At 47.8% G+C, this 14,080-nt stretch overlaps 1 protein-coding gene and 1 long non-coding RNA gene across 5 annotated transcripts in view; one reads left to right on the top strand and one right to left on the bottom strand.

The window, feature by feature from the left end:
- Positions 1 to 14,080, top strand: part of LOC101470416 (sodium channel protein type 4 subunit alpha B) — a 45,739-nt gene that overhangs the window by 7,330 nt on the left and 24,329 nt on the right. For 2 of the 4 annotated variants that reach the window (XM_024799405.2, XM_024799408.2), the window contains exons 8-14: positions 1,950 to 2,046; positions 2,220 to 2,449; positions 3,096 to 3,167; positions 3,253 to 3,354; positions 3,422 to 3,769; positions 3,859 to 4,024; positions 13,585 to 13,757. In XM_024799405.2, coding sequence (XP_024655173.2) covers positions 1,950 to 2,046; positions 2,220 to 2,449; positions 3,096 to 3,167; positions 3,253 to 3,354; positions 3,422 to 3,769; positions 3,859 to 4,024; positions 13,585 to 13,757 — 1,188 coding nt within the window. Of the gene's footprint in view, positions 1 to 1,949; positions 2,047 to 2,101; positions 2,135 to 2,219; positions 2,450 to 3,095; positions 3,168 to 3,252; positions 3,355 to 3,421; positions 3,770 to 3,858; positions 4,025 to 13,584; positions 13,758 to 14,080 lie in introns of all 4 variants that reach the window. The other 2 variants (XM_024799406.2, XM_024799407.2) reach the window with 2 other exon arrangements.
- On the bottom strand, positions 10,469 to 11,002 carry LOC143419602 (uncharacterized). Its single transcript, XR_013099622.1, has 2 exons — positions 10,717 to 11,002; positions 10,469 to 10,637 (listed from the first exon to the last, which is right to left on the bottom strand). It is a non-coding gene; the product is annotated as an uncharacterized LOC143419602 (long non-coding RNA).

Here is a 14,080-nt window from a genome sequence, read left to right as displayed (position 1 = left end):
TATATAAACAAATGATTCATTATGATACAAACTCCGTCCCAAACTCCACCAACTGGGACTTAACTCCTCTCTGTGCAACTGGATTGTGGACTTCCTCACTAACCGTAGACAGAGTGTCAGAGTGGGTAAGAACACCTCTTCCACCCTTGTGGTCAATACCGGTGCCCCTCAGGGGTGTGTCCTGAGCCCTCTGTTATACACTCTCTTCACCCATGACTGTACTCCCTCCTGCGCGTCCAATCTCATTGTTAAGTTTGCCGATGACACTACGGTGCTCGGACTTATATCCAACAACGATGAGACAAACTATAGGACAGAGGTACAACAACTAGAGTCATGGTGCCACGACAATAACTTGGTCTTAAACACCAAAAAGACCAAGGAGATCATTGTAGATTTCCGGAGGAAGGGTCATAACAACCATCTGCCTCTCTTCATTGGCAGTGAGGCGGTGGAGAAGGTGAGCAGTTTTAAATTCTTGGGGGTAACTGTGACCGAGGACCTGTCCTGGGGCAACCATATCACTTTAGTTGTACGGAAGGCCCAACAGCGCTTCTACCACCTGAGGAGACTGCGGAGCGCACACATTCCCAGATCTCTGATGTTGAACTTCTATAACTGTGCCATCAGCAGCGTTCTGACGTATGGATTTCTAGTGTGGTTCCCCAGCTGCACCAAGGCCGATCAGCAAGCACTCCAGCGGGTGGTGAAAGAAGCTGGCAGAATTATTGGAACAAGTCTGCCAGAGATCAGTAATATCTTCCCCACTCGCTGTCTGAGGAGGGTGCACAGTATCCTGCGGGACCAACATCACCCTGCGCGCCACCTTTTCCATCTGCTGCCCTCAGGGAGAAGGTACAGGTCTATACAGGCCAGAACATCCAGACTGGCCAACAGCCTGTATCCACAGGCTGTGAGGCTCCTGAATTCTCTACCCCCCCCCCCCCCCCCCCCCCCCCCCCTCTCATGGACAATAACCATATTCAATTTCTTAATAGCACTGAACTGGTTTAAGGATTGTCTTGTTGTACTGGAGTCACACTGGGTTAAATACTTACACTTGGGCTTTAAGGGGTATTTATTATTTTTTTCATTATTTTATTATTATTTATTATTTATTATTTATTACGGATTGTACGGAAGCCCCAAACGTAATTTCATTGTTCTCTGACAATGACAATAAATAAATAAATAAAATAAATAAATAAATAAATAAAAATACCACACTGGGCATTGCAGCAAATTCACGGCAAGAACTGATGCTCAGAGAAACCACAGAGAAACCCCAGTTACTGTGGCTGAGGTCCAACAGCCCCACCTCAGACTCTACAGGCCTCATTGAGCAGGTTGATGGGCTCCATGGCCACGACAAAAGGGAGATCAGAATCGCCTTTATTGGCCGTGTATATGCGCAGACACATACGAGGAATTTGGTTCGGGTAGATGACGACTCTCAAGCACAGCAATTTAAATCACAACAATATGTAAACAACACAATAGAAACAATATAAAATAACCATAAGGTGTGTGTCTCTAGGAGGAGAGCCACACCAACAGCTGAGCTCTGACAGCTTGGAGCACTGGCACACTAGGCCCAGGTGTTGCCAGTGTTGCTAAAACATTCCACACCTGTACAAAATATACTGGAATAACACGAGTAGGTCTATTATCGGGCTTTAGTTCTGTTCATATATCAAACACGTCCTATTCTTCATCTAAATATCCTTCCTTCTGTGTCTAGCATGTGACCAATCCTGCAGACCTGTCGGCAGCATTTAAAATCCAGCTGTTCCAAAAACCTTTCACCAGCTTCTTCTCAACTTATTGTGTCAGCCATGACCTTTCTGACACAAAATAACCCTGTTTGGAAACTGTTCAGAGTACTGTGGGATGGCTCTGCTGAAATCGTCATTTAGCATAACTGAGTTTGGGTGTTTTGTTATGGACAGCAGGCTTCCAGCAGGGCAGAGACTCCAGAGCAACAGGACTCACTGCAGAAGAAGAAATCAGCTGGTATACGAGCTACTAAGCAAGAATACGTTGAAGGTAAACAGATATTTACCTCCACCTCTTTAACCTCCACCTTCTTTCATTGGGACAGGACAACACGCTCCGTTACTGAGAGCAGTCACAGGTACACAAACACGAAGAGCTGAGGCTCTGTAGACAACTTAATGCTGACACAGTTTGTGGCCTCACAGAGTAGCTTTGTGTTGCAGAGGCAGAGGAGCACCACCGGCCTTTGTGCTGCACCTGCACTGACGCCTTCCTGAAGGGGGACTGTTGTGGCTGCTGGCGATGGCTCAAACAGCAGTTTCACACTTTTATCACGAACCCTTTCTTTGACCTGGTCATCATCATCTGCATCATTGTTAGCACCATCTTCACAGCCATGGAACATTACCCTATGATGGTGGAGTTCATGGAGACCCTGGTCATCGCTGAGCTGGTGAGTGTTGAAGAAGTGTCTGCAGACCCTGTTATCTCCTACTTGGTTAATTTAATGGCAGCTTCTTCACTGCAGGCTAAAATCAGGACTTTTCCATTCTGCTCCCTTAGTTTGGTGTAGACTTGATCAGTCGGAGGGACCATATGTTCTTCTTCGATGTGCCTCCATGACCAATTTAGTGATGAATGCTTTTAGCGGGTTCTTCAGCCACCTAGCAAGAGTGGTTTAAAATGTCCACTCAGAGCAATTACATCACAAATGGTAACAAACCAACGGTACAAACCTGTAAACGACCTGCATAACTGAGAGGAAAAGCAGCACAGTGAGGTAAAAATGTAACGGGGGTACAGTATAAACCTCTGGCAAGTCTCGAGAAAAGTAAGGATCAGCTGGGATTCAGAGGGAGCTTTACTGAGGTTTATTTACACCGTGAGTCTTTTTGCAGTAACAGTGATGCCTGGTCAGAGTGATCTACCTTTACATGGGTGACATTTCACAGGAAAATTATTGTTTTGTTGGAACTTCTACTTCTGCACGGGACTCGGTGTGTTCGAGGTTTTTCGTCCGCCTGTCTGCCGATGGTTGGATGAATTGGATGAAAAACATGCTTCTACCCTGTGACCTCTGACCCCTTTGAACTGTGCAGGTCTTCCGTGTGATCTTTGCAGCTGAGATGATCATCAAACTTGTCGCACTGGGCCTGCATGGATACTTCCAGGTCAGATTTGTAGTTTCTTCTCAACAGTTCAGCGATCTGCCATTTTCAAAGAAACATTTGTGATTGTTTGTTGTCGTGGTTACAGGTGCGCTGGCATATCTTCGACTTTATCCTCGTCATCATTTCTCTGGTGCAGCTGGGACTGGCTGACGTTGAGGGTCTATCTTTGCTGCACAGTTTTCTTCCGGTTAGTATAACATCACCATTACCGTCACCATCATCATCTGTTCTCACGTATCTTTCTGTTTGTCCAGTTTCGAGTGTTTCGGCTGGCCCGTTGGTGGCCGATGCTCCACATGTTTTTGAAGATCGTCTGGGCCTCAGTGGGGAACCTGACTCTGGTTCTCTTCATCACGGTCTTCATGTTCTCTGTGGCGGGCGTGCAGCTGTTCCAGTCAGACTACAAAGCTAACGTCTGTCGCATTTCTCTTGACTGCCAGCTTCCTCGTTGGCATATGGAAGACTTTTTCCACACCTTCATGCTTGTCTTCAGGGTCTTGTGTGGACTGTGTTTAGAGTCTTTATGGGATTGCATGGAGGTCTCGAATGATGGCATGTGTGTGACCTTCTTCATGATTGTCCTGATTGTTGGAAAGCTGCTGGTGAGTCTCTTTACACTCAACAACCTAGAATGACCCAGTCCACCTTAGTCCATCAGGAGTTTTTGAATGAGTTCCTGGTCTGTTTGCAGATCCTACATCTGTTCCTGAATTTATTGTTCATCAATGTTCAGCTGGTGGATTCAGAAGACAAAACAACAAACATCCTGCAGAGTACCATGAAACAGACCAGAACCTGGATCCCCAAGAGAATCTGGACTTTGTGGGGGAAGAACTACGTTGACCAAGATCACAAAGGTGGTTTTTGTTTGTATATTTGTCTTTGTAGGTTCTCAGTTATCCAGGTCACAGTAATCCAAGGAGCTTGTTTTGTGCCATTACTTTATTGCTGTTTTGGGGGTCTGCATTATTAACATGGAATGTAGATATAACACTGGCACACCCACAACGAGGTAACATATTAGTCAAAGTCAAACTTTATTGTCATCTCCGCTAAATGGCAAATGGCCTGTATTTGTATAGTGCATTACTTAGTCCCCTATGGTAATGGTAAATGGACTGGTTCTTATATAGTGCTTTTCCACTCTTCTGAGCACTCAAAGCACTTTACACAACTTGTGCATTCACCCATTCACACCCATTCGCACAAGCACAACTGACATTCACACACATTCATACTCCGATGAATGCGTCGGAGAGCAATTTCGGGTTAGTATCTTGCCCAAGGATATTTGGCATGCAGACTAGGGGAAGCCGGGAATCGAACCACCAACCTTCCGATCAGTAGATGACCTGCTCTACCACCTGAGCTACAGCCACCCACCTATGGACCAAAAGTACTTTACACTGCATTCAGTCATCCGCCCATTCACACACTGGTGATGGCCAGCTACATTGTAGCCACAGCTGCCCTGGGGCGCACTGACTGCTACAGCCAGTGCAGCATATAAAGACAAGACAACGAGGGTCCGGTTACATCAGTGCAAAAAAAACCCCTAATAAATGGATATAAAGGAGTAGAAAAATAAATATACACTTAAGACTAAGACTTAGTGAAGCCCTGTCTTGAAGCCTGAAACTGGATGTTTACAAACTGTATGTGTTGAGTGAGGGTTAGATCTGACTGCGACAGTGAGGGACTCTGCTCACTACTCATTGGTAATAAGATATAAAGTGGATTCACACATAGCAAAATCCGTATGGCCCAGATCTGGCCCACACAATGTGTTTACACATGGCCCACTTACCCAAAGAATGATGGCCTAGATTTGGTGGCCTAGATCTGGTTTGCCAGAGGTGGCCCACACATGGGCCAGCACAAGACCAGTTGCAGACACACTTGTGGTCCTGATCTGGCCCATGTGTGGATTCCCCCTGATCTGGGCCACAAAAAGGGACGTCGTTCTTTGCGGTATATGGGCCATGTGTAAGTTGTGTGCAGCCACGGGCCAGTTGAAGACACACTGCTGGCCCAGAACAGTTTCAGCTCTGGCCCCAGATGTCAGCCTAATGTGTCCCTTAATCAAGCCATGTAATAACAACATAATGGTGTGAAATGAACATGGCAAAACTCTGTTCAGATAGTGAATGGACTGATTCTTATATAGCACTTTTTTACTCACTCATATTACTCAAAATGCTCTATACAACATGCCACATTCACCCAATCACACACTTTCTCTAAACTGAGTGCTTCCTAACTACATTCCTACACATTCACACTCTTGACATGCAGACTGGAGGAACCAAGGGTTGAACCACTAACCTTCGGATCAGTGGGTGACCTGCTCTATCTCCTGAGCTGCCGCCACCTAGTGGTAAACATGAGTAAACCCTCACTAGGTTTTGGATAAAGTGTACACTCACAAACCTGTCAAACCTGCATTTGAAACGTTGGCTACCATAGCAGTATAGCATTGCAACATGGGTCTTCTAACTAAAATAGGAAATAGGAACATAAATAGTGCCATCATTGCCAGACCTGGCCCACATCTGGTTGACACACACCCTGCCATGACACCAGTCAGTCAGAAGTGCCAGTTTGATGCCAGATCCGGGCCAGACCTGTGTGCTTTGTGGGTTGTAGTTCCAACCTAAATCCTCCCGTGCTTCCTTCTCGTCAACAAGACTTCAAACTAGTGACTGAGACCATAAATTCATTAGTGAGCTGAGAGATGAGGTGAACACGAGGCTCATTTTTATGGGCTCAAATTGTGGTCATAAATATTTTGTACTTGTAAATCAGGATTTGTATATGTAAAAAGAATTTGTGTGTGGACAGTCTTGTCCTGTGGAGGTGGCTCTTCTATGTTGTGCCATGCGCTTGTGAAGTGGCTGTTCGGTCTCTGCGATGTAGAGGTCTGGGCATTCCTCGCTGCACTGTACAGCATACACCACATTGTTAAGTCTGTGTTTTGGAGTTTTGTCTTTCGGGTGAACCAGTTTTTGTCTGAGTGTGTTGCTGGGTCTGAAATGTTTCTGATCTTCTTTTTTGTGCCTCTTTGCTGACTTTAAGAACGCCCAATTAGCATAACCGCATGTTTTGAGTGCTTGCTTTACATGTGTGTGTTCCTTCTTTTTTCCTTCAGGCTTAGAGGGAACATGTTCTGCCCGGTGGTGTAGGGTCCTAATTACTCCAGGTTTGTGTTCCAGAGGGTGATGGGAGTCAAAGAGGAGGTACTGGTCCGTGTGTGTGGGCTTCCGGTAAACTTCGATGTTGAGGTTGCCGTTCTCTTCAATGTGCACAGCGCAGTCCAGGAAAGGCAAACAGTTGTCCTTTGTGTCTTCCCTGGTGAACTTGATGTTCTTATCCACGGCGTTAATGTGCGCAGTGAAGGATTCCACTTCTTGTGTCTTGATTTTGACCCAGGTGTCGTCCACATATCTGTACCAGTGGCTGGGTACTCTTCCTTTGAAAGAGCCAAGAGCCTTCCTTTCCACTTCCTCCATGTAAAGGTTGGCTACAATAGGTGACACGGGGGAGCCCATGGCACAGCCATGTTTTTGTCTGTAGAAGCCTTTGTTGTATTTGAAGTATGTTGTGGTGAGGCAGAGGTCTAACAGGGTGCAGATCTGGTCGGGTGTGAAGTTGGTCCTGTCTTCCAAGGAGCTGTCTTCTTGTAGTCGTTTTCTGACAGTCTCCACGGCCTCCATGGTGGGTATGCAAGTGATGAGAGAGACTACATCAAAGGACACCATGGTTTCATCTGGATCCAGGGTAAGTTTCTGGACCTTGTCGGTGAAGTCGGTGGAGTTCTTGATGTGGTGTGGGGTGTTCCCCACGAGAGGTGCAAGGATGGTAGCAAGGTGTTTTACCATGTTGTAAGTGGCTGAGTTTATGCTACTGACTATGGGTCTGAGTGGGACACCTTCCTTGTGGATTTGAGGAAGTCCGTAAATGCAGGGTATGGCATCCCCTGGGTAAAGGCGGTGATATATAAGGCGGTCAAAGGTTTGTCCTTTTCATGGTCTTGAAGACAAGCTATAACTTTCTTTTTGTAGCTGCATGTGGGGTCTCACTTTAAGGCTTCATAGGTATTGTTATCACTGAGGAAAGTAGTGATCTTTGTGTGGTAATCTGTAGTGTTTAGGACCATGGTGCATCTTCCCTCATCAGCTGGTAATATAGTGATGTTGTGGTCTTTGCTCAGGGAAGCGACGGCCTTCTTTTCTTGTATTGTGAGGTTGGACGGAGGGACTTTGGCACTGGAGATGGTGGCTGAGACTTTCATCCTTATTTGCTCTGCTTCTGTCTGTGATAATTTATTAATCCGTATGGCAGATTCTGTGGCTGTGATGAGGTCCACTATGGGCAACTGTTGCGGGGAAAGGGCAAAATTGAGTCCTTTGGCTAATACTCTCTTTTCAGGTTCAGTGAGGTTCTGGTCTGAAAAGTTCTTAACCCATTTCTCCTGACTGTCTTCAGTTGTGTTTTCTCTGAGTTGTGTAGGTTCAGAATGAGGGGTGTGTGATTTTGAAAGCAAGATGTGAAATTTCCTGCGTTGTCTTTCTTTTCCTTTAGAGTGTTGGGCCCGCTGAGCCTTGTCCACAAACTTGTAAACCTCTTCTAAGATTGGAGAGGGTAGAAGGATTTCCAGTTCCTGCAGAGTCTGGCTGATCTTGATCTGGAGGGCATCTAAAGTGAAATGGACCTGTCTTATCCTTTCACTTTAAAGCTGACTTTGTGCTCTCTGTAGAATCAAGTCTGCTCTGTATCCCCTGACAGTGGATCCAAGGCGCAAGCTCTTAGGAACAACTTTGCTTTGTCTGCATCTTAGGTTGAAATGGAGATGGTTCCTATAATCCGCTAGTTTCCTTGATTCCCTTTCATACTCCCGCACCAGTTGAAGGGTGTTCCTCCCAAAATGTACGGCAATATGTCTGTGAAGGTTCTCAGTCATGCAGGTCATCGTAGTCTAAGGAGCTTGCAAAGAAAAGCATCTGGAATTCTTTAAGTTGCTTGAAGACTTTTCACCTCTCATCCAAGAAGCTTCTTCAGTTCTAAGGTCAAATGACAAAAATGATAAAAACTGGTTCACCCGAAAGATAAAACGCCAAAACACAGACTTAACAATGTGGTGTATGCTGTACAGTGCAGCAAGGAATGCCCAGACCTCTACATTGGAGAGACCAAACAGCAACTTCACAAGCGCATGGCACAACACAGAAGAGCCACCTCCACAGGACAAGACTCAGCAGTCCATCTGCATCTAAAGGATAAAGGACACTCTTTCGAGGATGCCAATGTTCACATTCTGGAAAGAGAGGACAGATGGTTTAAAAGAGGAGTGAAAGAAGCATCTATGTCCACTGTGAGCGACCATCTTTGAACAGAGGCGGTGGTTTACGACACCAACCAATGGAAACCAACAAAAAACAAGGAGCAAGAGTCCAGAAAAACTGACAAAATCAAACTAAATCCAACACGAGCCCTAAAAAGTTCTGGGGGCTGACCGTGCGGGCGGCAACGGTGGCGACGGGCAAGCGGTTCTGGGGGCCGACCGTGCGGGCGGCAGCACAGGAGTCCAAAGTAAAACAGTTCCGGAGGCCGGCCGTGAGGAAGAGACTGCGGTAACAGAGATCAGGAGGCCGTCCACGACACCAATGACGTCCGGCGGCTGGCCTGGAAAGTGGCCGGCGATCCCGAGGTGGCGTGGCAGCCGCAGGACCAGGCGAGGCAGAAGAGGAAGCCGGAGCTGGACCAGGCGGAGCAGGAGCAGAAGCCGAAGCTGGACCAGGCGGAGCAGAAGCAGAAGCCGGAGCTGGACCAGGCGACGGCATAGGCGGAGCGGGAGCAGAAGATGGACCAGGCGACGGCATAGGTGCTGCAGGCGACGAAGCCGCAGGTGGTAGAGCAGGTGGTGGCTGGACGGGCTCCTCGGGCCCTCCAGCCGACGTGGCATGAGGCTGGATGGGTTCCTCGGGCCCTCCAGCTGACGAGGCATGAGGCTGGACGGGCTCCTCGGGCTGTCCAGCTGACGTGGCCTGAGGCTGGACGGGCTCCTCGGGCCCTCCAGCTGACAAGGCATGAAGCAGCGTGGGTGCTGCGAGGTGCCGAGGTGGCACACCCAGGCATCCAGCTACAGATGCAGGATGAGCAGTTATGGAGACCCCTGGCAAAACAGAGAGCTGAACAGGGGGCTGAGCCGTTACTCTGGCAAAAGAAAGATGCCGCTGACTCTCTGGGAAATTTAATGTAACATTACACGATTCATTTCCCACCACTTTCAGTCACCAAAGGGGCTAGTTTGACCACATGAGCTGCATTTATAACTGAACCGTTCATAGAAACATGATTAATCAGTTCATGGCTAGGTTCCTGGACATCCATTAAGTCGGCACAACTGGTCAAAGAAGACTCATTCACGTTCATTTTGCAGTCATGTGGTGAACCTGTAACCTGATCAGAGTCTGTGCTTACACATACAGCAGTTACACTTATTTCTGATGGGACGGCTGGCACTAGGTTAACGCCAAGAGTCTGAATAAACTCTTCTGTGATTGGTTTGACAGAGCCATTAGCTTTAGCAGTGACCACATTAGTCACAAACAAATCAAAAGTGACGCTGTCAGAGGGGATTGAAGCCTCATTACGCTCTGACTGACAGGAATCATGCGGCTCGGCCTGGTATTTGGCAGTCTCAGTACTGCATTCCCCAGCTAGCCCCCCACCAGAAGCTGACTTAGACAGAGCCTCTGAGTCATCTATGAATGGAGGTGCAGCTAACACAGTGTCTAATAGAGCTGTGGCTGCCAGTGGTGGTGCAGACTGTGAGCTTACTACATCAGTAGTACTCCCAACCAACACCCCATCTTGAAATGATTTAGAAGAAACAAAAGAACATGATTCCAAATTTACACAAACGGAAGGTAAAACATGATCATTAGAGACAGTATCGGAGGCCCAGATCTCAGCCTCAGCATTCACTGTGCCCTGAGGGGAGCTGGAGCTACATGGTTCAGACATGTGTCCCCCATCTTCTTCTGGGGGGCACAATTCCCTTTTAGAGTTCAGAACATAGACCACATTGCCATTACTGTTCTCTGGACCTGGAACACAAAACTCAGGTGAATTGTGCTTGTTGAGTACAGGAGTGAGAGCATCACTCAGAGGTCGCTTTGAATTGTTTTCCTCTGGTTTACACAATAATTTGGTCTCACACAATTCATAACAAGTGTCACGGCGACGGATGGCCGGTACTGAGTAGGACTCAGGTGCAGAAACCCAGAGCGGAGACAGTAGATGATTTAACAGTTTATTACGGTTAAGTGCAAAGGGGAAAAAAGAAACGTGGCAAAGACAGAAAATGACGAGACGTGGAGCCTTGGTGTGGCGTGCCCAGGGGAACGTGGCTAGGGCGAGGGAACGAGGCCTGAGAAGCGGAACGGAGCTGAGTGGGGAACAGTCACACTGAGGGAAGAGGATATAGGAGTTAGGCAGGTAGTGAAGGCAGCTCAGAAGTGGCCAGTATAAGAGCAGCAATTCTTACTTGCAGTTTAGGGACCTGGAGTGTTTGAGAGGGGGGTGATGAAGATCCAGGGGAGGCTGAGTGGCGTGGAAAGGCTGACCTGAGATCCGGGGCTCCAGATGGAGTGTGATGGCAGGAGGGCAGGCAGGTGAGGCACAGAGGGATTTCCAGAACGATCACTAGGTATCCCGAGTCCGGAGGTGGAGTGTGAGCCAGGGTGGGTACAGCACTGTAGTACAAAAGAGTCTTTGTTAGTAAGATAAATCACAGCGAGAATTTGAAGCACAAGACCTGTTACCAACATGGGTTGAAGACAAACTGGCAGTGAGTGAACATCGATGTGTGGTTTAAATCCCTCTGGCTTGATTGCCTGCAATAGGCTCCAGGTGTGCAGGAGCTGGAGTTGGCCCTGCCCAGGGGCGGATCCCAGGTCAGTTCAGGAGCCTAATGGAAACCCCAGCCACCCACCGTAGACCATGACAACAAGTAGTAGAGTCACAAGATGAATGAGCTAAGGAACAGTCAAGTTGATCACCGGGTACAGACAGGGTGTCATTATTTAAGTCACACCGCTCATGACCAGAGGTTATATCACCACCCTTCACACCAAACATGAGTTCTTGATCAACACTTTCATCGTTTATTAAGAGAATGGGTGGTGTTGAGGAGCACTGGGTCGCTATCGCTCCTCCAGCACATGTAGAAATTGTCTTTATCTCTGGAGCGTCTGCGAATCCTTCATGACAGTCACATTCCTGCAACTTAGGAAGACTTTGAGGCGAAAATTGTCACTAATCTCTATTATTAACGGAGTCCAAGAGGAAACGAGAGTTCCACCAACCTCCAGCTGCTGCGTGGTGCTGTGGCGACGTGGATGTCGCCTCTTCTTTGAAGAAACCACTGAGGCTGAAGCATTGGCTGTTGGGGAAGTGAGGGGTGGCAGACCCTGGCAGCTCCGAGGGCCCCCGAGAGCCAGGCGTGTTCCCCAAAAGATGTGCTGACAATCTGGGGTGAGCCACGGCTTTCCCCAGAGCTCCTCCTCTACGTGGGTGCAAGCTGCTTGCTGCCGCTCACAGAGGTCGGACTCCATGATTTCCGTAGTAGGTCTTTCTAAACAACTAAACACTGTACTTTCAGTCTCAGAACACAATTCAGTCATAGTTTCCGGCCCCGGCGAATCTATGCACATCTCGCTCTTCTCTATAGAAGGATTATGAGACACAGACACACATTCACTCACCCCCGGGGGTAGAGCGGTGCGACGGCGGCGCCGGTTCTTTCTGGAAGTGGGTACGATGGATGCTGAAGCCACCGAAGCAGAGGGTGATGTGGCGGCGATGTCCTCGTCGTCCGCCCACATCCTTGCCAGAAAAGAGGCAGGAGAAGTAAAGTCCAAGCGGGGTGGAGAGGGCGAGCGGCTGGTCCGAGGCGGTGCAACAGGTGTGAGTTCCTCCTCCGAAATGAGCCAGGGCTTCCAACGAAGCTCGTCCTCCCGTAAAGCTAGCGATACCTGCTGTTGCTCATCGTCGTCGAAATCTGTGGCCTCCACCATCTCGGTGCGCTGGGCTGTGCAGCTTGACAGTGGCGGAGACAAACTGTGAGTCGATGGCGGTGCAGCGGTGAGCCTCAGAGTCCTTACTCTGACAACCATTTACGGGTCGGAGTCGTAGGTGCGGAGGCGGCGTTTAACACCCTCTGAGCCAGCGCGAAGCTCCTCCTTCAGGGGTGCCTGAGAGTCAAACGCCTCAAAAAGCTGGGGAAACTGCCGGAGCTGTGGCGCCTTCTGAAGGATAGCATCAATGGCCGCCAAACCAGTGGACACTACTCTGGGGTCCTTGCACCCACAGATGCGCGTCATGAGCCGGCTGATCCGTTGTAGCTCCTCCCCAATCTCGTCCGGACTGTCCGCTGGGTCCGACATGGTCAGATCGCACTGTCACGGCGGGGTGCGCCGGTGTGAAGAATGAGGTAGACCCAAGAGCAGACACAGTGGAGACAGAACTAGGTTTACAAAATAAGGCAAGCCTTTATTGTGGCTGGAGGCATGACAAAAACACTAGGGAACACTGAAACTGGGACAACTAAGAAGACAGAGAACACTGTGTAAACTAAAAAGGCTAAGACACTCTGTGAAGGAACTATGGAAAAAACTATAAACACAGAGCAACTCAGCAGGCTATGAAACACAGTGTCACAATAAGGGAAACTACGAAAATACGAGGTGAGGATAACAGACGATCTGACACTGACACAAAGACACACTGGGCTTAAATACACTGAGGAAGTCATCAAGGAATTAGAGACAGAAGTGGAACACAGCTGGGAGGGACAAGACCTAATGAGACAGGGGGAACAAAGCTAGAAACACTGACATAAGACAGGAACATGAACCTTCAGAGTAAAACAGGAAACAAGACACCACTAAACAAAAACGCAGACACGACACAGAGAGATAGACTAGACACTGAACTAAACCTGCAATAAACATGAGAACACAAAAACCTACGAACTAGTCCCTAAACAAGAATAACTGAAACACAGAGTCATAATCATCATTATCATCATAATAAGAAAATAATCCAAAATGCAAAAACACACCAAAACATAACAACTCAAAATACTGGGTCAAACTGACCCAGAACCATGACAGCCAATACATTTTCCCATATACTTTCTTTTACAACCAGAGGAGTCGCCACCTGCTGGACATTAGAGAGACTGCAGGTTTGAGGCAGTGTTGCCTTCATGTTTCAGGTCATCCTCACACATACTCTGTTGTTAGTGGTTTATTTTTTTTCTGTGGATCGTATTTGGATTTCTGTGTCTTTTTTAAGTTTTAGATTTAGAGCTTTTAATTTGAAAATATTTTCATGTTTTCCTCATTTGCAGGTGACACTGAAAAAGACAACAAGGAGGAATATCTGGCCTTAAGCTCTGTGAGCTCAGATCAGCTGACCCTCTATGATAACCACACGAACATGGCCGCCTGGGAGGCCCCCGTCGCTGTGGCTGAGATCGAGTTTAGGACGCCTGAAAATGCACAAGAAAAGGAGACGCAGCATGTAAAGCAGATTCTACTGTTTTTGATCCTAGAGCAGAATTTCATGTTAAAAGTAAATACTGATGTGTGACGCAGCTTCGGCCTCGAGTATGAACAGCAGATAAACATGTTTGTGCATTTATTATTACACAGTGCTATTTTCCTCACTGTGATCCCTGTGCATGAAGAACATCTCTCCACCCTCGATGTGACCGCAGCATCATCAGAGCTTCAGCATAACTGCAGTTGTCTTTATGATGAATTGAGTGAAACACAGCGATGAGATGCTTTCACACACACATCCACAGCACACAGGTTTAAGGCAGACGACTGGACCGTGTAAAG

The sequence above is a fragment of the Maylandia zebra genome, linkage group LG7 (assembly GCF_041146795.1).
Source record: "Maylandia zebra isolate NMK-2024a linkage group LG7, Mzebra_GT3a, whole genome shotgun sequence".
Classification (NCBI taxonomy): Eukaryota; Metazoa; Chordata; class Actinopteri; order Cichliformes; family Cichlidae; genus Maylandia; species Maylandia zebra.
This window is presented reverse-complemented; position numbering and strand designations above follow the sequence as displayed.